Raw genomic sequence first — 24,379 nt, forward strand, 5'->3', positions numbered from 1 at the left:
TATATTACACACGCATATTCCTAAATGCTTTTTTTGTTGTGTTTTAGTCTAAAGAAAGTATAATATCCATTGAATCTTCTGCTTTGATGGCTGAGGTTGATGTCACAGACTGTGGAAAATTGTCATCAGTTTGTTTTTCCTAACATTGAGTGAAAACTTATTATCCAACTTAAAGGAGAAATTTAATATTGCCACCAAAGGACGGATTCCTCTACTTAGCTGCAGACAGTGTATTTGTACACAAATCAAAAAGAAGACCACATGCTTTTGGTGGTGTCTGAGGACTGTGTTGATGTTGGGGTTTCAATGAAAAGTTGAAGAGAAAAATCCTCTTTCATGTTAATCTTATTTTGAAGCAAAAGTCAAAGTAGGAAACCTTTCAATTCTATGAATTTAAAAGTACAATAATTACATGTTGGTAAAGCTTCCTTTTACGGGACTGTAATTACCATGTATGGACAGTAAAGTAGACCCACTGTAATAAAGTGGATGGACTTTAAATTAATAAACCCACTGTAAAGAAATGGATGGACTGTAATGAAAGGGACAGACTACAAAGAAGTGGACAGACTGGAACAAAGTGGACTGACTCTAAAGAAGTGGACACACTGTAAAGAAGTAGAAAGACTTTAAAAAGTGGACAGAAAATAAACAAATGGACAGAATATAAAGAAGTAAATAGACTGCAGAGAAATGGACAGGCTGTAAAGAAGTGGATAGACTGTAAGGAAGTCGAGAAACTGTGACGAAGTGGACAGAATGTAAAGGACAGACTGTGATGAAGTGTCTCTGTACCCTAAATGAGGACAAGAGCATCTGGTTCTGGGAGGTCCTGAAGGATGGTCCAGGTCCGGTCCACCTTCCTGATCTCAGAGGACTTCAGTCTGTCCTTCAGGACCTCCCAGGTGAGGGTACAGAGATAGACTGAAGAGAAGAAGACGAAGACACTGAGACAGACTGGCAGTAAATGAACGAATGTTAAAATGTCCATTGTCCTTCTATCATGGTTTTTACATTACAGTTTTTTACAATTGCTTAAACAATTTTGAAAACAGGGCTTGGAATTTCAAAACACTACACACAGTTAGCACAACCACACACACAATGTGGAAAACACTTCAGATCCTGTACAAAATGAAACACTATTGTAAAAGCTATATACACATTTATCAAAACCATACTATGTTACCATATGAAACACACACATTTCATAAGGCTTAGTTTGAACCAGTCACACACTGCAGTGTTTAACTTTAAACACTTTTGGCAGTTCTCCCTCTGGACCGCTCAGTGAATAGATGACTGTAGTGAAGTACACAGAGAAAGTGCAAATATACAACATAGTAAATTCAAACACATCGTGAGATCAGTGCTGCAGACTTTTGAAAATCGGTTGTTTTTTTTTTCATATGACCACATTCAGTCAACATAAACAATCACAAGAACATATTCCAACTCTGTAAACCCAAAAAATAGACAAATAAAAATACTGTACTACCACTACAGGTTATAACTATGTAAAGAAAATGAAGGGGAAAAAAAACAAATCTGAGTAAAATAAATGAAATACTAAACATCTCTTGGCTTAGCTGGATCTGGCCAGATCACAGGAAATATCTTCATTGGCAAGACAACGAGGGAAGAACCGTCTAGAATGACGGATCCTTCCTCGCACAGCTGCAGCGTCAGTTTGGTCACAAGCCTCTTCCCTGGCCTGGATGAGGGGGTCTGAGTCTGGAGCCGGAGATCAGAAACTCTCCACCGCCGTGCCCAGAAAGATTCCTGGATGGGGTTTAGAAATGGAGAGTATGGAGGAAGGTCCAGGACTGTAAACAGTGGGTGGTGCTGAAACCAGTTCTGGACCAGAGCAGAGTGGTGGAAGGACACATGGTCCCAGAGGACCCTGCAGTGGATCTGGAGCATCTGGTTATTTCCTGAGAGGAGGCTGTGCAGTCTGTCCAAACATCTGATAACTTGATCTGTGTTGTAAGAGCCCATATTGGCATGACGGTGACCCCATTTAGGGAAATGGCTGCTCAAAGGGTGATGTTCCCCCCACGTTGCCCTGGGACATTACAGTAATTCTAGCCCTGTGGCCAATGATGTTTCTCACCTGTTGCATTTTTTCGAGCTCAAACCTGATTGGTGTGTCTACAATAAAGCAATCCTGTGTTTGCACACCTGATGTGGGAGTTTAACCAAATGGCTCATGGCTGTGGTGATTTGCTCATCAGTGCTGTGGAATTTCAAGGAAGTGGCATCATGATATACATCTGTGTCTGATGTATACAAGTGTGTTTAGGGTTCTGCAAATGACTGTGTGTTTTGTTACGCAAAAAGTGTGAGGCTGGCTTTGTGTCTATAGTGGTGAAAATCTGGTCCTGTGTTTTGCTCCTTGAGTGTAAGGTATTGATAGTTATGTGATTCTTTTGTTTTTTGTGTTTATGCAACCATAAAAAACTGTAATTCAGAGCCTTAGAACTTCACTGAATCTCAGTGGTACTCCTTTTTTTAAGAGTTGCAGTGTGTGTCAGCATGCAGCCAGACAACAACAGTGCTACTGGAGATCAGCATTTTTCCCAGGTTCCCCTCTTCCTGGATGTGGCTGAGTCTGATCTGGCATGAGGATCTAGAAGCAGAACAGCTGCTGTTGGTTTTTTGGTCCATGGACCACTGGTGTTTGTCACGGGGTAAACTATGAGGAAAAGCTTGCTTCAAATACTTCTTTTTGGAAAAACCCGTTTGCAGAACAGTTGTGAGGAAACAGGACAGAGAAAAGGCTTTTTTCCTGTAACTAAATGAAAATATCTCTCTCTGCCATTTGGCTGTTGTGAATTGGTTTGATTGTTGCTTAGATTCTGGCTCGATATCCCTGATTGCAGCCATGAGCAGCAGTAGGTCCTGGGTTCAACGAACAGCTTTTTGAGTTTCGCTTGCATGTTCTCCCCGTGTGCGGGTGGGTTCCCTCCAAGGTACTCTGGCTTCCTCCCACAGTCCGAAAAACATGCATGGTGGGTTCAACTGCTGAGCCTAAAATTGCTCCTCGTTGTGAATGAGTGTGGTTGTCTGTCCTTGTGATTGGACTGGCGAAGGGTCCAGATAGAACCCATCCTCACCACTGATGGTGTTTTAAAGGTGGGCGGGGCTTACGTGGTGTCCCCCATTCTGAAATCGCGTTTTAAGGCTTCCAACAGGACGTCTCCGTACTGAACATTTGAAAGTGGATGTAAATGTGATTGGTCCAGCCTGTCACATGACCGCATCATGTGGACAGGGGAGCTGTGATTGGCTGGTTTATGGTAAACTTTAACTCGTAAAATCAATCAGTTACAGATTTTCTGCACTTGTTCCTTGGCTGCGTTTTTCTCTAGCGGAGAAAGCACCAGCTTGGTCCTCAGCCCTCAGCAGCTGTGGCTGGCTGCAGCACCCATGACCCTGAAAAGGATGAGCACCCTAGAAATTGAATGAATACCAGCAGCATCTCAATTTCTTTACATAGAGATTCTGATTTTTTTTTTTTTTTTATTTCTGATGGAACAGACCCCTTTTTTCTTCCATTTCCCTTTCTTTCCCTTTTCCTTTGTCCTTTTTAGTTGTAGTTTATTTTCTTTATTCTCTTTCCTTTTTCTGGCTTTTCCTTTGATTTTCCTGGAATAAAGCATTTCTTTGCCATTTTAGTTATTTTTCAATTTGTTAATTTTATTTTTCATTTGGCCATTGTTTCCTGTGTTGTATTTTGGAGTTTTCTTGGTAGCTGTACCTTTTTTATCCATTTTAAACAAACTCGGCCATTCTGACTCTTTCAGTCATTTCACCTTATTTAGGAGTTTTTATCCTGTAGATTAGACCATTTCTGAAAATCAGATGGAATCCAAATAATCACAAATGGAAGAATGCTAACTCACTAATCATTTTGTGAAAGCTTGGTGCAGTGGATATGAATGTAAAGAGCTACATGTGGAAAGAATTCTGTTCTATTCAAAGTGAGCCTGAGATGATCTCGTGATGACCAGAAGCTGTGGCATGATAAAAACGGATGTTTCTGAGGAGAACGCCCATCTCTCCGACAGTCCAGAGCAGAGGCATTACATTTTTTATCAGCCCCTGTGGCTACAGAGGATGGATGGAAATGCAGATTGGCATTTGCCTAGAACTCCAGTGGCAGCTTTAACTGCAACATCCAGACACTTTCATAGCTCCAGTCAGTAAAAAAATCAACAGATTTACTGATTCTTCATCACAAAGACCAGCAGTTTTTAATTCTGCTCACACTGTAAAGGTGAAATAATAACATTGACACCTAGTGTTTGAAGTTGGAACTGCAGTCCCAGGTAGAAAGTCCCCTCTCCTGACCTTGGGGTCTCAGTTCAGGAGAGGACTCCTCCTCCTCCTCCTCCTCCTCCTCCTCCTCCTCCTCCTCCTTTGGTCCTTCTCCTTTTTGAAGGATGCTGAGGCTTCTGCTGTCTCACTGCCTTCCAGACAGGCCAGCTGCTGCTCTTTAGCCAACACAAAATACGGAATGCTGCCCTGTTTTTTGGCAACCTCGGGAACTTGCACATGATTGGCTCAGGATCCAGGAAGTCGTGACGGACTAGCCTCACCCTCTGAAGTTGTTCCTCCATACCTCTCAGTTCGAGAGACAAAAAAAAAAAAAAAAAAAAAAAAAAACTTGACCAAGACATTGTTGATGGAGAGGAAATGTTTCTTTCAAATTCTTCCAAATCCCACAGTGAGCAGCATGCAGGACTGTTCACAGTAAATTTCTTACACCTTTATAAACTCATTTCTCATTTTTCACATATATAATAAAACTTCACTTTTGGGGGGTAATTTTCAATCAAATATAATGGATGTAACTATTTAAGTGAACATAAAAGACGACTTCACAGAAACTTCTCAACTTCTCCAAATGCAGCCTGTCTTTTGTTAGTTTACAATTCACTTCACTTCAGCTTCATATTATTTCAGCAGCACAAAGTATATCAAAGTCATCTGAAGACACGTTTATAACTCTAACAAATTTAAATGAGCAACCAGAGAAATTAGAGAAAAAGAACAACTTACAGATGGAAGAACCAGACTGAGAGGAGACTTTCTGCAGAGCCGCACTGAGGCGAGTCAGGATTGTTTAGGATTGCAGCCTAAAATAGAGTTTAGCTGACACCTGGAATCTATTAATCACTGATAAAATTCAATAATTGTATATTTTAGCCATTGATTAAATTCAAATACTTGATATTAATATAATTAGCCTAAAATTCAGACAAGAAAAGGTTTGAAATGAATGTTTGAGTAGGACTGAACTCAGTAACATCTCAGAGCTCCAGTGTACAGGATTACATTGATTTTATCGAAATACATATCATTGACTACTGTCATCACCAGTGTCAATGTTTTTATTCCAAAAATGTCCAGAAGCTCAGAGATGGTGAGGTTTTTCTCTCTGACATTATAATTCTGTAAAGTCAGAGAGCAGCCACAGATTGTTAGGATTCATGCTGCTGAGCTGCAGCCAGTGTGTGTGGAGCACCCAAACTGCCACGATTAAACACAAATAGAAAAGTGACTCAATAAATCATACAAAAGATTTTTTTTCATTGAAAACCTATATAATGTGACTCAAAATGCATGTATTTGGTAATTATCACTTACATTCATCTATTTATTGGGTGATTATTTAATTTCTTTCCTCATTATTTTTATGCCCATTTTTATTCCTGAATTATTTTACTTTAAGATTTTCTTTTCCCCAAATTTTATTTTCATCAGACATTTTATTTATTTTTTTTACACTTTTTTCATTCACTGTCCCATTTATGTCTTCATTATTTCTAATCTTGTATTTTGTTCCTCTATTTTTATTTATTTATTCTTTCCATTTTATTTATGTCTGTTTTTATTTCTGCCTCAGTACATATATACATGCATACTTACATAATGAATAAATTAAATCTCATGATTTGAATGTTCATTCAGCAAAACCCTCCAGCTGTGTAAAAACAGAGAAATTACCCGAAGGCGTTGGACTAGTGTGGTGGAGCGCAGTGTGTGTGGAGTCCATGGAGTGTGTGTGAGCTTTGATGTTCTCTGAGTGTGTGTGGTAGAACACAGTGTGTGTGGAGTCCATGGAGTGTGAGCTCTGATGTTCTCTGGGTGTGTGTGAGGCAGGCTCAGGTCCTCTACTGCCCCCTGTCGGCTGTGGTCTTCATGGTCACAGCAGGTTTCCTCAGATTGACGGCTCCTGGCGTTGGTCTGGTTCTGTTTGCATGTTCTCCCTGAGGTTTGGCTGGCGCCCACATAGAGTAAGTGTTCATACTCAACTAATCTGGATCCCACGGTAAAATGCAGTGATTTTAATACCTCACAGAACCTTCACGTTCTGACCAGCAGAACCTTCGTGTTCGCTCCCGGTCCTCTCAGAACCTTCATGTTTTCAGAACTTCTTGAGACCCTCCTCGCGATCAGGGCTCAGGCACTTCCCTTTCACTCCTCCACTGAACCTTGGACGGACAACACGTTGATTGGTGGAAAGTGGTGTGACGTCACGCCCCTGACGCCTCCCATTGGCCGGCGGCTGGTGACGCGCGGCCGCGGCGCTCTGCCGGTAAAAGCCTGCGTGTGTGTGCGGGGCCGTGGTGCGTGGAGCCGCGCACAGAGGAGCGCACGCGGCTGCTCTGAAAGTCTCGTGAACCTGCGTTCATCTGCGTCTGACTGCGGACCGAGCCGGAAGACGGAATTTAACGCTTTAAGACAGAAAGACGCTCTGCTGAGGCGGAAAAGGCCGAGTTTAACTTTTTAAGAGGGAAAAAGAAGCTCTGTTTTGGCGGAAAAAAACTGAATTTAACTTTTTAAGAGGGCAAAAGACGCTGTGTTTTGGCGGAAAAAGACGGAATTTAACGCTTTAAGACAGAAAGACGCTCTGCTGAGGCGGAGAAAGACGGAATTGGACATATTAAGACGGAACCGGGAGGTTTGCAGCGGAGACTGGAGACTGTGGGACCACCGGGACGCACAAATGGTGTTTCTCTGGGACGCCAAATACGGTACTGGGTGCTGATAACGGCCCGAGGCTGCTGCGCTCTGTCCGCCGCTGGAGCTGTTCAGACGGAGCTTTTCATTCAAACATCCAAGTTCCTCACTTTTTATTTAATGCAGTGACCGAAGCGCGCGCGCGCACACACACACGCACACACACACACACACACACACACACACACACACACACACACACATCAAAGTACTGTATACTCTTATTTTTAGAGCCTGACAATGTAAAAAAAAAAAAATGTAAAAATCTATCGACACAAAATAACATTAAAATATGTCGTGACTGTAAGAATCAGAGAAGAAAGTGTCTCAGCAGACGTTCACGGAACTGTAAAACATGATTGTGGTACTAGTTACACAATACTTCTTCAATATTTTTACTGACAGAGCTGCTGCAGTCTTCACTTTATATTATGAATTATGCTGTAGTCATAATTTAAAACGCTTTACTCTCAGAAATCAAACGGACTGTTAATAGCAGAAGCGGCGAAGCTGAGTTAAAATTCAACTTTCCACGGGTTTAAATACAGCGCTGCTCGTTCTATTTGTCCAGTAATGCTATAATAATATGTTATCCGTTTTGTTTGAGTGAGTGAAAAGCAGCAGATCTGATCATTTTATTCATGTTTGTTCTCATCATCTATTTTCCCACTTGTCTCCGTTGATATATTTTTTCTTTTTAATGTTCTAATTGCAGAGTGTGGAGCTGGTGAAGTTTGTACTTGTTGCCTCAGTGTGTGAATGTGATGATTCAGTTGATTTCCATAAAGCAGAGCCATAGAAAGACATCGACACGCCTCAAAAAAAAAAAAAACCAAAAAACCAAAAAAACAAACAAAAAAAGCCCACACTTAATTAGCATGAAAAAAAGTCTACACTCCAACTTACAGAACGTTTTTTATCATAAGAATAAAATCTGTGTGTGAAAGAATAAATGAAGGAAACATAGCCATTAAATATCAGCTCAGTGATGCTAAATGTAAAGTTTGTAAAGATTATTCAGATCTTTTAGAGCAGAATGGGGCTCCATGTGGCTCTTTCCCTCAGCCTGGAATCAAACACTGTTACTCCCCTCTCACACTTCCAAATTGCTCACATTTTTTCTACATTATTGGCTATTGTCTTGTAATTGTGACCTTAATGGAAAAAATGCACACACATATTTTGTGTTAGTTATTGTACAATATATTTTGTGTTGCTTTTCCTGTACCTCGAATAAATGTATTCATTCATTCATTCATTCATATATTTACCTTCAAACATGATATAGTTTTTAGTATTTTATATATGTGTGTGTGTGTGTGTGTGTGTGTGTGTGTGTGTGTAAAGGTGCTATTATATTAACCTTTCCATGCATACATAAAGAACAAAAAAACCCAAATGTATGTATATATATATAAATATATGTGTGTGTGTGTGTGTGTGTGTGTGTGTGTGTGTGTGTGTGTGTGCTGAAGTTGAAATAAAAAATCTCAAGGAAAAAAGAAATGTCCTAATTTCCAGAAAAGGTGTGAAAATTGGAGCAGGTGAAGTGAAGTGGAGGGCTCTGTGGTCACCTCCTGCTCTGCTGTCTGGCTCTCAGATCCAGCCCCGGGCCGGCGCTACACCCCTCCATCCAGCACGCTGGCCTCGGGGGGGAAGATGGCGGAGGCCCTGCCGCTCGGAGCGCAAGAGGCCGCGGGCGGGGCCGCTCTGGTGGGCAAGCTACGTATGGCCGACCGCGGCATGGTGGAGGTAGGAGTCGGCAGGAGCACCGCCCGCTGACGGGACAGATTTGAAGCTAACCGACGCTGATGGTTCCAGGTCATCTCGGATCATCCAGGAGAGCTGGTGAAGACGGACAGTCCAAACTTCCTCTGCTCGGTGCTGCCCACACACTGGAGGTGCAACAAGACGCTCCCCATTGCATTCAAGGTTGGAGACCTTTTAACTCTCATCAATACCTCACATTAACTTATTGATGTCTTGAGCTGACTGTAAATATCAGACGTTTCTGGACTGTAACGCCATAATTATTCAGTATTTTCTTGTATTTGTTGTCACAATACTAACAGAGAAATTCTGTTAATATAGTTTTTTTAGTATTTTATTTCCTCCTCTTTTCACCTGATTTAATAATTGTGAGGTGCGTGACAGGTGTTGAATTTAGAAACAAACCGCTTCATCAAACTGACTACATGGAAAGTTGTTGAGCATGACGGAGCGTTTCTCACATGTACAGTGCAGTGGCCCTCCACCAGAAGTGTTTCATATGGATGTGGATGGTTTTCCTGCACTTTTCCACAAAATGCATTTGTGCAAAAGCAGCTTTTAGCTTCCGAACACGCAACAAATGGATTTACTGAGTTTAATACATTAGCGCTTACTCATGCGTGTGTGTGTGTGTGTGTGTGTGTGTGTGTGTGTGTGTGTGTGTGTGTCTGGTACATTATGTTCATTATGAAGTGTCCCAGCCTGTGAAAAACATGTCCGCCCTGCCCGTCTGTCCTCTCCCCCGCTGGCAGCAGTTATTGCTCCTCCAGCACCGAGAGGAAGGAGCTCTGTGCTTGGTTTAGGTTATCTGCTCTGCTCATTTGGTTTGGTGTGGTCAGTGTTAATATGGAAATCAGTTACACTCACACACACACACACACAGGAATGCAGGAAAGGCCTCCGCGCACGGGGCCGCGGCGCTGACGGCGTGTTCTTTCCTTCCTCCATCCTGGCCTCAGGTGGTGTCCCTGGGCGACATTCCTGACGGGACCCTGGTCACAGTCATGGCTGGAAACGACGAGAATTACTCCGCAGAGCTCCGTAACGCCACGGCCGCCATCAAGAACCAAGTGGCCAGATTCAACGACCTGCGTTTTGTCGGTCGCAGTGGAAGAGGTACACACACACACACACACACTCACACACACACGTGCACACACACACGTGCACGCTCAGTCTTGTATTTCTATCCTTGTGGGGACCGTCCATTGACTCCCATTCATGTCTAGCCCCTAACCCTGACCCTTACCCTAACCCTAACCCACACCACAACAAAGCCTAACCCTAAAGAAATGTTTTTGCACTTTTACTTTTTTCAGTAACAACAACATGGTCAAGAAAACACTGTTTCTCCTACTTAGGACCGGAAAAAGGTCCCACAAGGCACGTCGTTCCACGTTTTGCTATCCTTGTGGAGACATTTGGCCCCGACAAGGATAGAAATACAAGAACACACACACGTGCACACACACACGCGCACACACACACACACACGCGCACACACGCGCACTCACACCCCTACCTACCTATTGAAACACACATGGATGGATAGCAGGAGGAACACACACACCTATTAGACCTTACCTTGGCCAATTCGGCGCGCCAGGCAGGATTTTAGGTGGCGCCTGCCTTGCTTTGCCAGCATATACTGTATACTCACAAGAAACTTGATAGCTTTGTCTTTGACCATTTTTTTAATTTAAAGAAAGCAAATTCCCACTCAGCATAGTACGGTAAATAATAATAACTACCATACTGTTAATCACTAATCGTCTTAGCTTATTTCATACAAGAGTAGTGAAAGTTACACCTTTTGTCCTTTCCTATTCATGCTGCTGGTGCGGCGGCGCCCCCTGATGGACTGATCCCTTAGCATCTACTTATCCTGCCTATACCACGGGCGGCTCTGGCACCAATTGAAGTACACAATTAGCTAAATTTACACTGGTGTTGCATCCTTAAATCTTACATGTAGTTACAGAATGTGCTGAAAATGACTTATTTACTTGTGTGAAACATTTTGAGACAGTGTTGAGGTGTGGACCAGCTCATCCGGTCGAGAGGACTGGTTCCTGTCCCTGTAGCCTCAAGAGGACTGGTTCCCAGTCTGTCTGTGTTCACAGGGAGCCCATGGCTGCCTGGAGCCTGAAAGCTGAAGGCTCTGCCTCCGTTCTACTGTTAGAGAACCTAGGAACCTCCAGTTAGCAGCACTCTGAGAGCCAAATGAGAGCTGGATCAGTAGGATCATGATGGAGTGTGGTTGTTGAGAAGGACTTCATTTGTATTCTGGATCAATCAATCAATCAATCAATGTATTTTTGTATAGTCCAGTATCACAACAGCAGCTGCCTCAGAGGCTTCAAGATGTTACATTGGTCAGTAAAAGTAAAACAGTGAATAAGCATAATGGTAATATGTCAATATTTACAGTAACGAGACAAAACGAAGCAACCACCGCCTTAGACCCTCACATCCGGCAAGAAAAAACTCCAGAAACCCAGTGGGAGAAGAAGAGATCTTGGGGAGAACCACAGTATGGAGGGATCCCTCCATATGTAACAGACGCTGATGCTGGAGTGATGTCATCTCATCTAGTTCTTGTTAGAACGCTACTGCAGTGTTTTGAATCAACTGAGGTCTTTTAAGCAGTTATCGGTTCTTGCTGATAATTGAGAATGACAGCAGTCTACTCTGGAGGGAAGAAATGCAGGCGTCACACTGACTCCACATGTTCCTCACTTTACAAACATTCTGCAGGTGAGAGAAGGAGGTTCTGAAGACTAGTCTGTTGTGGAACTGAAGGAGAAGTCCTGGTCTAAAGTAACTGCAGGGTCCTCTCAGGGGTTCTGGTCCTGGTCTAAAGTAACTGCAGGTTCCTCTCAGGGGTTCTGGTCCTGGTTCTGGTCCTGGTCTAAAGTAACTGCAGGGTCCTCTCAGGGGTTCTGGTCCTGGTCTAAAGTAACTGCAGGTTCCTCTCAGGGGTTCTGGTCCTGGTCTAAAGTAACTGCAGGTTCCTCTCAGGGGTTCTGGTCCTGGTTCTGGTCCTGGTCTAAAGTAACTGCAGGGTCCTCTCAGGGGTTCTGGTCCTGGTTCTGGTCCTGGTCTAAAGTAACTGCAGGTTCCTCTCAGGGGTTCTGGTCCTGGTTCTGGTCCTGGTCTAAAGTAACTGCAGGTTCCTCTCAGGGGTTCTGGTCCTGGTTCTGGTCCTGGTCTAAAGTAACTGCAGGGTCCTCTCAGGGGTTCTGGTCCTGGTTCTGGTCCTGGTCTAAAGTAACTGCAGGTTCCTCTCAGGGGTTCTGGTCCTGGTTCTGGTCCTGGTCTAAAGTAACTGCAGGTTCCTCTCAGGGGTTCTGGTCCTGGTTAGAGCTGTTCTGATTCCGATACCAGTATTGGAAATTGCGCCACTGCTGCTGATAATGCTGGCATTGGTGAGTGCTGGAGTCCTGGTACCGATCCGATACCTCGTCATTAATTAAGTTAGTAATCTATTTACTGGTTAGCTCCGTTAGCTCGGACACTTCTTCCTCTGTGATGTCTTACGGCAGCTTGCATCCCGTTGGTTGCATTACCGCCATCTGCTGGTCGTTAGCTCTGACACAGTTCTTTGCCGTGCCGCTGCAGCTTGATGTTTTTGACCGACGAGGAAGAATGGATCACGTGACAGACGTACAGCGCCCATTAAAGAAGCTTTTTTTTGTTTAGTGTGCAGCTTCTGCTCTTTGGATTTTTTATTTTTCGAATGTAACTTTATAGATTGGTTTTGGACTGTAACATTTTGGAAAGAAATCTTTATAGTTGCTGTTGATTGAACTATTTTTTTTTTACTGTTCTATTTAAATGCCCTGTTCATTTTACTATATTATGTTCGCACCTTAATTAAAAAAAAATATTTTTAGATTTGTTTATTAAAGGTGCACTGAGAAGTTTGCACGTTTTATGCGAAACAGCGCCCCCTGCAGGCCATCGTCATTGTAGATGTCACTGTCGCAGTTACGCGGAGGCGGCGCCCTTCCTGCGTGTGGGCGTGGCTCCAGCGCTTCCAGCTGACACGCCCCCAGCATTTCACAGCAGAGAGAAGTGTTTGTTTTTCCATGATTTTGAGACCTTATTTTATATACTTAGCAATTTTTTAAATCATTCAAATTTGGCTCAGTGGTTAATGACACGTTTATGCAGTGTGACAAACTCATAACACAAATTTATTTCTGCTTAACTCGGACTTTAAAGCTGCATTAAGGAGTTTGCACGAAACAGCGCCCCCTGCAGGCCTTGGGCGTAATGCAGCTTAGTGAAAAGCTCGTGCCTGTGGCTCCCGTGCACGGAAGAGGAGAACTCCTTCCTCGCTCGTTTAGTAGCGCTCAAGTAAGATGTAAGTTTCTTCTCCCTGGTGGAGTCTGTGTGGAGCTGCAGTGCTAGAAGCCAGTCTGTTCTGACTTTCTGGAAGATCCTGCTCAGTTGTTGCTCACTAAGCATCTGGCGGAGTAATGGCGGACAAAACGAAACCTAACCAGCCAGAGTGCGCATTACGTCATTCCTTTCAAATTCTCCCCAAAAAAATGCTGGTGCCGGACCGGCACTGAAACTTTCAAGTGACAGTTTAGCGCTGTTAGAGGTACTGGTAATGAATATGTCAGGGCTCATTGTACACATCATTAAAAATGTGGAACATATTTATGGTGGAAAATAAGTATTTTTAAGGTTGTAAAACTCCTTAATGCACCTTTAAATTACTGTTGCACTGCTGTTTTATATTGTTCTATTTAAATTCCCTTTTAATTTAAACATATTGTGGCTGCACTTTAAGTTATTGAAAATAATTATTCCTAGATTTATTTAGTTGAATTTAGGGCTGCACAATTAATCGAATTTTGATCACGATCACGATTTTGGCTGCTGCGATTAAATTTAGATGATCGTCGCAATTTTTAAATTGAAAAAACGGGCTCTGTTGCGTGTCAAATCAAGCACTTTTTTAATCCAACAATCAGCCAACCACCAGGGGGCGACCGAGGTTAGGGCCTCATCATTACGCCGCCTAAACAGCAAGCGAGCGAACCCCGCAGACAGTACAATGTGGAGAGCAGCAGGCAGAGACAGTGCTGAGGCATCTGGAGGCCAGGAGCTGCTAGCGCCTCCTAAAGGAGCATCATCTACTGCAGCGGTCGGCAGCTGGCAGCCCGATGCCACTTTTGGCCCGCGAACAACAATATCTGGCCCGCCAGATGATTTAGAGAATGTGAGGCTCCTGCTTCACGGAGGCAGTAGCACCGTCCATTCACCGGTCAGTACGCAGCTCCTCCTAACCCGCCGTCATTACCTGTGGAACACCTGAAACCCTCTGCGTCAGTGAACAACCTGAGCCGTGTAGCTCCTGCTGCCTTCAGGGACACTCCGTAAAAGTAGCTGCTGATGGACGCCACTGCGGTGTCTCAGTCAGCTGTTAGCTTAGCTGTTAGCCACCGACGAACTAGCTGGCTTTGAAGGATTCCTTCATGCTCAAACATCAGTCGATGGAACGCATCTCAACTTCTGTACCGGTGGAAAGAAGATGTAAACGCTGAGCGTCTGGGACAGAACGGGAAAAGCTGTTATTGACGGACAGTTCAGGATGTGAGCGGCGTAGCGGCGGCTTGGAGAGAACGAGGGAATCATTGTTCTGGTAGGTTTCATTTCTGGGTTTAGCGTGGCTGTTTACTGTTCTCTTGTTTTATCTTCATCTTGTTGTTCAGTGATCATCGTGTTGCTCTCAGGGGTTAGAATGCAGCAAGTGACGGTCGCTCAGCTGTGAGGCGTTCAGGTTCCAAAGTCAGAATCCGGCTCTTTTCAGAACAGAGGTCTGGTCAAACGTTTGTAAAAACTCACAGTCGGCGCGTCTATATGTTCGTTTCTAAGGGAAAGCGATCGTTCACAACATTGACATGGTTCTAAATAGTTGTTTAGATTCTAATTAAAACATCTTCAATTATGTGCGCATGCACACCAGACTTCGCTGAAGTGCTGAAGACACACATCTTCAATTCGACACTTGTTTGTTTAAAAAAAAGTGCAATAAAAAGGTATGTTTTACATAACATAATGAATAATCGTGATGAATAATCGTGATTACAATATTGACAAAAATAATCGTGATTATCATTTTGGCCATAATCGTGCAGCCCTAGTTGAATTGCATTTGCACTGCTGTTTTTTTATACTTTTCTATTTAAAAATAAATAGCTTGAATTTGCTGTATTGGTTCATGTTTTACAAAGGATTTAACCTGAGCCAGGCCTTAGCACAATGATAACCATGTGACAGTCATGCAGGAGTGGCGTGGTATTAACAGATAATATACTGGTATCGGATCGGAACTCGGTATCGGCTGATACCCACAGTCAAAGTATCGACATCGGGAGCCAAAAAATGGTATCGGAACATCTGTAGTCCTGTCTAAAGTAACTCCAGGTTCCTCTCAGTGGTTCTGGTCCTGGCTAAGGTCACTTCATGTTCCTCTCAGTGGTTCTAGGTGTGTATATCATTTCTCTGTCCAGTGCTTTCTATTCAAAGATGGATTTTGTGTGTACGCATGGTCAGAGTTGTGCTTAAATTTACACACATTTATAAGTGCAGAGTGATAAATCCCATACTTTTCTTGGAAAAGCTTGTACACACACATTACACACACATCTGTGTGTGCATGGTGGATAAATGGGGCCCCTGGTCTTCCACTCCTTGTCTTTGACTCTTGCTCTTTGTCTCCTGGCATTTGACTCTTGGTTTTTCACACCTTGACTTTGACTCCCAGCAACAGAACCACTTACTGGGGTACCACTAACAAAGCCTCCTGCAGGAGGACCACTGAAAGAACCACCTGCAGTGGGACCGCGACCAGAACCGCCTGCTGGAGGACTGCTAACTGAACCATTTGTAGGGAGATCAATAACAGAACCGCCTGCTGGAGAAACACTAAAAGGACCGTCTGCTTCGGGACCACTAACAGAACCACCTTCTGGTTAGACTGTTAACAGAGCCACATGTGCAAACAGAACCACCTTCTGGAAGACCACTAACAGAACCAGCTACTGGTGGACTATCAGAACCCTCTTCAGGGGGACTAGCAGCAGAACCAACTGATGAATTTCAATAGTTTCAAACGGAACCCCTTTCTTCTGCCAGTGTTGCTCTCCATTCCAGCCAAAACTGTCATCTGTGGCTCTGGTCCCGTGCTTTGAGGACTTGTCAGACTTGGACTCACATGGGTAATAGTTCAGTAGTGTTTTGGATGAAATAGGGGAAGTAAATTTAAATAAAACAGTAATCGCACTACTTCCTCCTTCAGCCCATTCAGTCTGTGTTTAACAGACACAAGACCACAGGTACTCTAAATCAGTCACAGGCAAATGTTTTAACTTATCTCTTCATGTGTGCAGGGTCACTCTGTTTTCCAGGCCAACGCAAACATAGGAAGAACCCGCTGAATTTAATCCAAGAACTGTTCTCATCCAAATGTAGCAAGCCAGACATAAATGGGAACCATTTAGCCTTGATTATTTAATCTTTAAAGCATTTCAAGTTGCTGCTTTCTGTTTTCAAAACTCACAGTTCTTCATGAGGACCTGGAGAAACAAGTCACCTTTTTTTCACAAATTCCTATTTCGTGTGTGTGTGTGTGTGTGTGTGTGTGTGTGTGTGTGTGTGTGTGAGTGTGTGTGTGTGTGTGTGTTACTTCTCCACCCTAGCCCTCTTGTGATTTAATGCTGAACAGTCACATGACTCAACAGAGACTGAGCAGAAGAGGAAGTGGGAATATTTCAGATTCGAAACCATTAAAAAAGAACACATTAGAATATTGTGTCAGATCAATCCAAAAAAGTCTTTGATGCTTCCAGAAGAAAGAATGTTTTTATTTTAGGCACATGATGATGTTTATACATTCTGTTTCTTTAACAATGAACTTCTGTTGTGATGTATTTCTGTGCTGAGTAATGAACGGCCAGAAGAAGTGGTTGAAACATTCTGAGTCTGGAGTTGGACTGTGATCTACAAGCTGTATTGAAGAGCTCCTTACCTCTCTTTTTTCCAGGGAAAAGCTTCACTCTGACCATCACGGTGTTCACTAACCCTCCTCAGGTGGCCACGTACCAGAGAGCCATAAAGATCACTGTGGACGGGCCCCGAGAGCCGCGGCGTGAGTCAAAGACTGCATTACCGTTCAAATTCAGCCAAAGAAGGAAATGGAGCAATGAGAGCTATCAGATCAAAGACAATAAGCAGTGATAACTTGACGTTGCTTTGCATAGTGACCACCAGTAAAATCCCTCCAGGTCATCGGCAGAAGATGGACGAGGTCAAACCCGGTTCTTTGGCTTTCTCCGAGAGGCTGACGGAGCTGGAGCAGCTGAGGAGGAGCTCCATGAGGGTGACGCCTCCTCACCACCACCACCACCACCACCACCACCACCACCAGCCCTCCGCCAGCAGCCGGCAGCCCGCCGCCCTCAGCTCCACCAGCTTCTCCAGCCCCACGCACTCTCAGATCACTGCAGGTATGAGGGTCAAAGTTCACCTGACAGCAAAACTCAAAGCAAAGCTCAAGCAGCGGATCTGTATATCTATAAACTTCTGTACCTTATGACAATTCCAACATAAAAATAATATAATAATAGTGTATTGGTTTTTTTTCAGTGAACTGGAGGCAGCTTTACAGTGACGTTCTTCATTCATTCTGTACTTGATGCTAAGCCACAGCTACCCGAATCCCGTTCAGTTGCTGAAGTCCAAAGAACTCTCTCAGTTTGATTTGGATCTAAAAGTAAAAGAAGGAGGATGCCGTACAGTTGAAACAACCTTTCCAAACAAACAGAAAAACACATTTTCCCATGAAGCCATGAACTGGCTTTCAGTGCTTCTTAGGTTCTGTATTTTCTGAAATATCCAAGTTGAACAGGAAAGTCTATCATTCCTTGTTTGATTTTCACTTCCACATTTCTTTCCCATCCTGCCCAACAGCAAACTTTCACTTCTGACTCAGTTTGTCTTTCATGAACGTCTTTGTTCTGTCAGATACTCCACATGCCGTTTTGCTCTGTTCTTTATTCCCTTTCATGAGCTTTCACTGTTCCCGTCTGTCAAAGAGGCAGAAAACCATGTTTGTGTTTAGAGAGAAATGACTTCATGGATGGATTTTCCTTTGAGTATATGGAGTCACTGATACACACACATTGAAGGACAGAACGTCTGGATGTGATCAGTCTGCTAATCTTCCATTGATTGCTTCATTTCTTCCATCTCTTTATCAACCAGTCATCTGATTCAGTTCCACTTCAAGCTCATTTAATGAAGCAACAAACAAGCCAGCTTTTAGAGAAACAAGTACATGCTCTGGCAGAACCCTGAGAGCCAGCTCTGAGACGGATTATCCTTCTCCTCATCGACCTTCCTCTTCACCTCTTCATCCTCAGCATCTTTTTTCTGTAACTCCCACACCAAGCAGTCCACCATGAGTGTCCCTCTGATGTCCTCATTCTCCATCCTGTCCATTCTGCTCAGTCCCCGTGGAACCCTCTTCATCGTCCTCATCCCACAGGTGTCATCAGCAGACATCAGGATCCTGATCTGTTCGTCTGTCTTCCACCACTGCTAACATAAAGGTGTTAGACCGGATCCTTGGTGTCTTCCCAGCTCTGTCACACTGACAGCCTGGCTTACTCGGCTTACTGACTTCCTCATGTGACACCACACTTCCTGTCCTGGCACCTCCTATTAGATGGTTTCTACAGATCTCGCTGCACTCTATCAGAAACAAAGAGACAGAGCAGCTGCTTTTGAGCTTCTCTTTACTGTTCAAATTCTCTCATGAGCCATTTGTGCTTCTTCTGAAAAGTCTCTCACATGCTTGTGACATATGGTGACTATATTCACTGGGCAGCGTAGGCACGTTAGGTTCTCTGCACAGCGTGTGCCTCGCATCATGAGCACAGCCTTTCATTTCATTTCACTCTCCCAACGTGTCCTTCAGGCTGGAGGTGGTTCCTCCAGAGCCACAACTTCCTCCTTTAGGGCCGCAGCTTCCTCTTCCTGGGCCAGCCAGCATCAGCGGCCTCATCAGGAAGAGAAATGTTGTGACCATGTTTATGGTTCCTTGTGTGCCCAGCATGTCAAATGTTCTCAGCCTATCCTGACATTCCTGGGCAGGGTTCTGTGGAGAACCCACGTATACATCAGCTTATCTTTTCCTTGACTTGATCTTGTCAAGAATCACGGCTGAACCCAATAGCAGATTCCACACAAAAATCATCTCTGAGGGCCCTTTCACTCCAGTCCTGTAAAATCCAGATTTTACACCAAATCGGGTCTTTCTGGGAAAATCCCATTGCATGTTGAGCACTGCCCTGAGCTCAGATGTGGATCTTTCAGGCAAGCCCTGGAGGCCGAGAATGGGCCGATCTCGATGCGGAGTATCAGTCTATTCAACAGCTGCAGAGGACGTCATGTGGAGCTCAGTGCATCTAAATAGTAGAACAAACAAAACCAACGGCGGATGATAGATAGGTGGAGGAGAGACTTCAACAGTTCACAGAAAACCTTCCAAACCTGAGATAAAGTGGGGACCTGGGACCAGCACCATGTCTGCTGGAAATCCAAATGCATGTCCAACAGACATTCTGCTGTTTCATTGGAAGAGAACAAAGTGAATCATCTTAATGCAGGATGAGAGTGTTAAAAGTGTGTTGACTTTGCCCTGTTGTTGCTGATCGTCGTTGGAACACACTGAATTTAAAGGTGCATTAAGGAGTTTTACAACCTTAAAAATACTTATTTTCCACCATAAACATGTTACACATTTTTAATGATGTGTACAATGTGCCCTGACATATTCATTACAAGTACCTCTAACAGTGCTAAATTGTCACTTAAAAGTTGCAGTGCCGGTCCGGCTCCACTATTTTTTGGGGGAGAATTTGAAAGGAATGACGTAATGCGCACTCCGGCTGGCCTGATTTAGTTAGGTTTCGTTTTTTCCACCATGACTCCGCCAGATGCTTAGTGAGCAACAACTGAGCAGGATCTTCCAGAAAGTCAGAACAGACTGGCTTCTAGCACTGCAGCTCCACACAGACTCCACCAGGGAGAAGAAACTTACATCTTACTTGAGCGCTTCTAAACGAGCGAGGAAGGAGTTCCCCTCTTCCGTGCACGGGAGCCACAGGCACGAGCTTTTCACTAAGCTGCATTACGCCCAAGGCCTGCAGGGGGCGCTGTTTCGTGCAAACTCCTTAATGCAGGTTTAAAGTCCGAGTTAAGCAGAAATAAATTTGTGTTATGAGTTTGTCACACTGCATAAACGTGTCATTAACCACTGATCCAAATTTGAATGATTTAAAAAATTGCTAAGTATATAAAATAAGGTCTCAAAATCATGGAAAAACAAACACTTCTCTCTGCTGTGAAATGCTGGGGGCGTGTCAGCTGGAAGCGCTGGAGCCACGCCCACACGCAGGAAGGGCGCCGCCTCCGTGTAACTGCGACAGTGACATCTACAATGACGATGGAAGCTAGCGCTAACAGCCTCATGAGACGGACCCAGCCCACCAATTTGAGCCATCAGAGCCAGAAACTGACTGAGTCAGATGCTGAGAGTGCTCAGCCTCGTTCCTCAGTCTCCATCAGAATGCTCATTTATTTGTTTTAATTAAACAGTCGGATTCCCCCGGTCCGCAGTTCTAAACTAAGTTTCGTTTTCCCTCGTGGTTTTTGTTTTTCCTTTTTTGTCTTCTTTTTCATGATAATTTGGGCTTGTGCTCCACTGGGAGGGTGTGTGCATGTGGGACAGAGACGATAACTGGACCAAGGTCCACTATTATCAGCACCGCAGCCGCGGACACGACCAGGAAGCTCAGCGTATGAGAGGTCAAACCATCATACCGGGTATGCAAATTCCGTAAGGTATGGTGATCCGCCGGAGCAGCGGCTGCTAGGCGCTAGCCGAGTCGACCCGCGCGAAGGGCCCGGCGCGCGTCCAAAGTCGCCGACCGCCGACCCGACCCCCTCCGAAACCGACCTGCCTTCCGCAGCGGCGGCGGACACCGCCCCGCGGAGGAACCCTCGCGACCCCCGGGGAGGAGGCCTCCCGGACCAGGCTGCACCTCGCGGCGCAGTGACGGGCCCGGAGAGAGAGACTGACCCCCCGACCGGGGACGAGGGCTTTATTTAGCTAACGGCATCGTTACCCTGCACACTGTGGCACCAGGAAAGATGCACGAGCCACGTGGAGGGGACATGCCTGGTTAGCTGACTGGTTGACTGGTTAACTAGCTGCAAACTGGCGTACGAGATGCTATCCGAGACTCAAAAGCTAGCGGGAAAACCACCGATGCTAATGCGCTACATGTATTTATATCGTTTCATCATCCGGGGGGCGGATTTATGCCAATGAGGGCCGCGTTACGTAACGTGGCCCTGATTTCTGAGCCGCCCATTAAATCCTGAACACAGAAGCGCTGAAAAAGGTCTGTGAAGTCTACCTCCAAAATTAAATCATACATGGAGGAATGGCTTTTATATGTTGTAAAGAAACACATGTATGACCTATTCAAGGTGTTTAGAAGAAAAAGGCTGGTTTTGCTTAACTCGGACTTTAATGCCTAAATGTGGTAGTTTGTCCTCACACGTTATTCAGCATCAGTGTGTCTTTTTGTCTTTTAGACTCCAGACAGATGCAGTCATCTCCATCTTGGTCCTACGATCAGTCGTACCCCTACCTTGGCCAGATAGCCACGCCCTCCGTTCATACAGCCAATCCCCTCTCTCCGGGTCGCTCCTCCCTCAGTGATCTCTCTTCCCGCCTGACAGGTAAGTTGAATGTATACATGGACTACACACCAGGACCAGAGCAGGTTGTAACCTCTGACCCTTTCCACCTCTCAGGTCCTGACCTCACAGCATTCAGTGACCCTAGAATGTCTTTGGAACGACCTTTCACTTCCCTTCCGTCGTTGCCGGACTCCCGTTTCTCTGACCCCCGGGTGCACTACCCTCCGACAGCAACAGCCTTCACTTACACACCATCCCACAACCCCGTTTCCAACAGTGCCCTTGGTATCACTATGGCAACGGCAATGGCCACCACTCCATCAGGACGGTACCACACCTATCTCCCTCCTCCTTACCCTGCAAATGCCCCACATCAAGCTCAGAATGCTCCCTTCCAGTCTACGTCCTCACCGTACCATCTCTACTACTCAACCGCCACCGGATCCTACCAGTTCTCCATGATGGCCGGGGGAGGGGGAGGCGGCGACTCTCGCTCTCCGCCGAGGATCCTCCCGCCGTGCACCAACGCCTCCACGGGCTCCTCCATCTTGCATCCTTCATTACCCAACCAGAACGAGGGTGTGAGTGTGGAAGTGGAGTCCAGTCACAGTGGCTCTCCCACGAACATGACTGCTGCTGAGGCTGTGTGGCGGCCTTACTGAGCACGGAGCGGACCACCAGTGGTGGAGGAAGGGTCCTTGGGGGCTCCAAGCAAAAAAATCCATGGGGCTCCCACCCCATCCGTGCATACCAAAAAAAAAAAAAAGAAAAAAAAAGTTTTTTTTGCACACAATTTCTGGGACATTTGATATGTACACTGAAAAACTTTGAGAACCCCTGATCCCTTCTATTAGATTCAGGTTCAGGGACCAACAGAAATCCTGGAAAGCCCTGGCTTATCAATAATTATATTATACAAAAAAAAACAACCTTGCGGCTCGATCGACGCAGTCAGCGCTGAAGGCAGATCGGGCCATGCAGGGGGCCCCCCAAGGGGGTTTGCTATGTCGTTGTTTGATAATTGCATCATAAATGCCCATTGTTGTGGTTTCTGTGCAGTACATGTATTAGCACTTGGGGCACCCGGTCTCTCAGGCCCCACCTCTGGTGACGACCCTCTGCTGGTGTCAGGGCAGACGCCGATAAGCATGAATCAAGTTGACTTCACTTAAGTTAATGTAAATTGTTATGCCTGCCAAACTTCAAACCTGTGCTATGCTTTTATTACACTGTAAGAGGACGATGGAGTGAGGTGTTCTTTCCACAAGTCAGCACTTTTACAGGAAAACTTCGAAGGAAGGAAAGAAAAGAAAAAAGTGGCAGTTTACACCACGTAGCTACAAACTGTTTCGAAAAGTGCTTTTCCATTTGTTAGCTATACAAGAGCACTGAATTGTACAAATGTTGAATTTTTATATCTAGTTTCAGGAATGATCGCACTGAATACTGTTCTTCGTCACTCAACCGTTAAGTCCCAAGCTGCACTGACCAATCAGCAGTCATTGAATGTAGAGTGTCGCTGGTTCATGTACACTTGGTGTCATTGGTTTCTGTTGGGTGTGTCAGGAGAGTGAGATAGGGAGCTCACGTCCCTGTTGAGGTGAAGCAGGGTGTTATGGTTCCACCCTGACGATGCATGCTGCAGTACAGGGCCTCGTTTAGTTCAACAGAAACTTTTCCTCCTCTCAGCTGATAACCTCACCTGCATTTTGCTCACTAAATGGTCTCTTTGTGTTATTGTCATCTGTCCAGTTCTTTATGTGTTTATTTATTCACTCCTGCAGTAAATCTTCAGTCACGTAAAGCAGTATTGATCTAAACTTAAATAAACACATACAAATCTCCAAATACTGTTTAAAGGACCTGTATCCTGCTTTTTTAGCTCATCCAAACCCTATGATTGGCATTAACATGGTAATAGTTTATTTTTGGCGCTAAGGAAAAGTCATTTTGTGTGAAATTAAAGATTTTTGGAGGTTAATTCAGAAACCCGGAAGAGAAAACGCTCTGTTTTACTGAAAATCCCGCCTCTCCCCCTGTGGACTTTGACTGACAGCTACTTCAACCAATCAGCGCTTCAAAACAAATACGTCATGTGTTCGCTTCTCTAAGGGTTAGCTTTAGCTCTTTAGCTTTAGCTTCTCTACACGCAAAGACACGCGAAAACGTCTTTTCCTGTTAGAAACTCACCAAGCGCAGACCCCTCAGACCCTTCAGACCCTTCAGACCCTTCAGACCCTTCAGACCCCTCAGACCCTTCAGACCCTCCAGACCCTCCAGACCCTCCAGACCCTTCAGACCCTTCAGACCCTTCAGACTCCTGCTCTTGCTTGATTGTTGCTTTCAGACGATGGTTAAAGTTTATCTGCGAGGGGGGGCGGGGTGTTTCCTCAGTGGAAAATGCGAATCAGCTGCTGCTGGTCAGAGGAGAGTGGGCTGTTGTCTGCGCGGGGGTGGGCTGGGAGAAGAGTGGTGGGAGGAGTTCTACTTTTATGACTTACTTAGGTTTGAAGAGTTTCAAACGAGCTGTTTTCTACCCGAAGGGAGGGGCTGCTGTAGAGAGCAGCAGACTGAAGGAGATTATTCAGACATGCATGGATGAAGGCAAATAACATTTTGGGGGTGGTTTCAAAGGGAAATCAACTATGTGGCATGCTGAAAACCTTAAAAAAAGTGGATTTTGCATGATATAGGTCCTTTAACATCCTGATCAATGTCAAGCTGAGAAAGTGAAGCAACAAAAAGACCAATAGAAACAAACGTAAGGATAGTTTGTTAGGATTTGTAT

At 44.7% G+C, this 24,379-nt stretch overlaps 1 protein-coding gene across 1 annotated transcript; it reads left to right on the forward strand.

Moving 5' to 3' along the window:
- Positions 1 to 6,668: 6,668 nt before the first annotated feature.
- runx1 (RUNX family transcription factor 1) lies at positions 6,669 to 23,518 on the forward strand. The gene is made up of 8 exons (XM_030087159.1): positions 6,669 to 7,043; positions 8,630 to 8,781; positions 8,851 to 8,961; positions 9,759 to 9,915; positions 16,862 to 16,966; positions 17,103 to 17,324; positions 21,484 to 21,630; positions 21,706 to 23,518. Exons 1-8 carry the CDS (start codon positions 7,016 to 7,018, stop codon positions 22,251 to 22,253), a joined length of 1,470 nt encoding a protein of 489 aa, XP_029943019.1. The 5' UTR covers positions 6,669 to 7,015; the 3' UTR covers positions 22,254 to 23,518.
- Positions 23,519 to 24,379: the final 861 nt, after the last annotated feature.

This window comes from Salarias fasciatus, unplaced genomic scaffold (assembly GCF_902148845.1).
Source record: "Salarias fasciatus unplaced genomic scaffold, fSalaFa1.1, whole genome shotgun sequence".
NCBI lineage: Eukaryota > Metazoa > Chordata > Actinopteri > Blenniiformes > Blenniidae > Salarias > Salarias fasciatus.

What these genes read in the sequence shown, in the direction of transcription:
- runx1 (XM_030087159.1), top strand. Translation starts at nt 7,016, where the DNA reads ATGGTGTTTCTCTGGGACGCCAAATACG. An exon ending in TGTCGGTCGCAGTGGAAGAG is followed by an intron (nt 9,916 to 16,861) that starts GTACACACACAC and finishes TCTTTTTTCCAG; the next exon opens with GGAAAAGCTTCACTCTGACC. An exon ending in TCTCTCTTCCCGCCTGACAG is followed by an intron (nt 21,631 to 21,705) that starts GTAAGTTGAATG and finishes TCCACCTCTCAG; the next exon opens with GTCCTGACCTCACAGCATTC.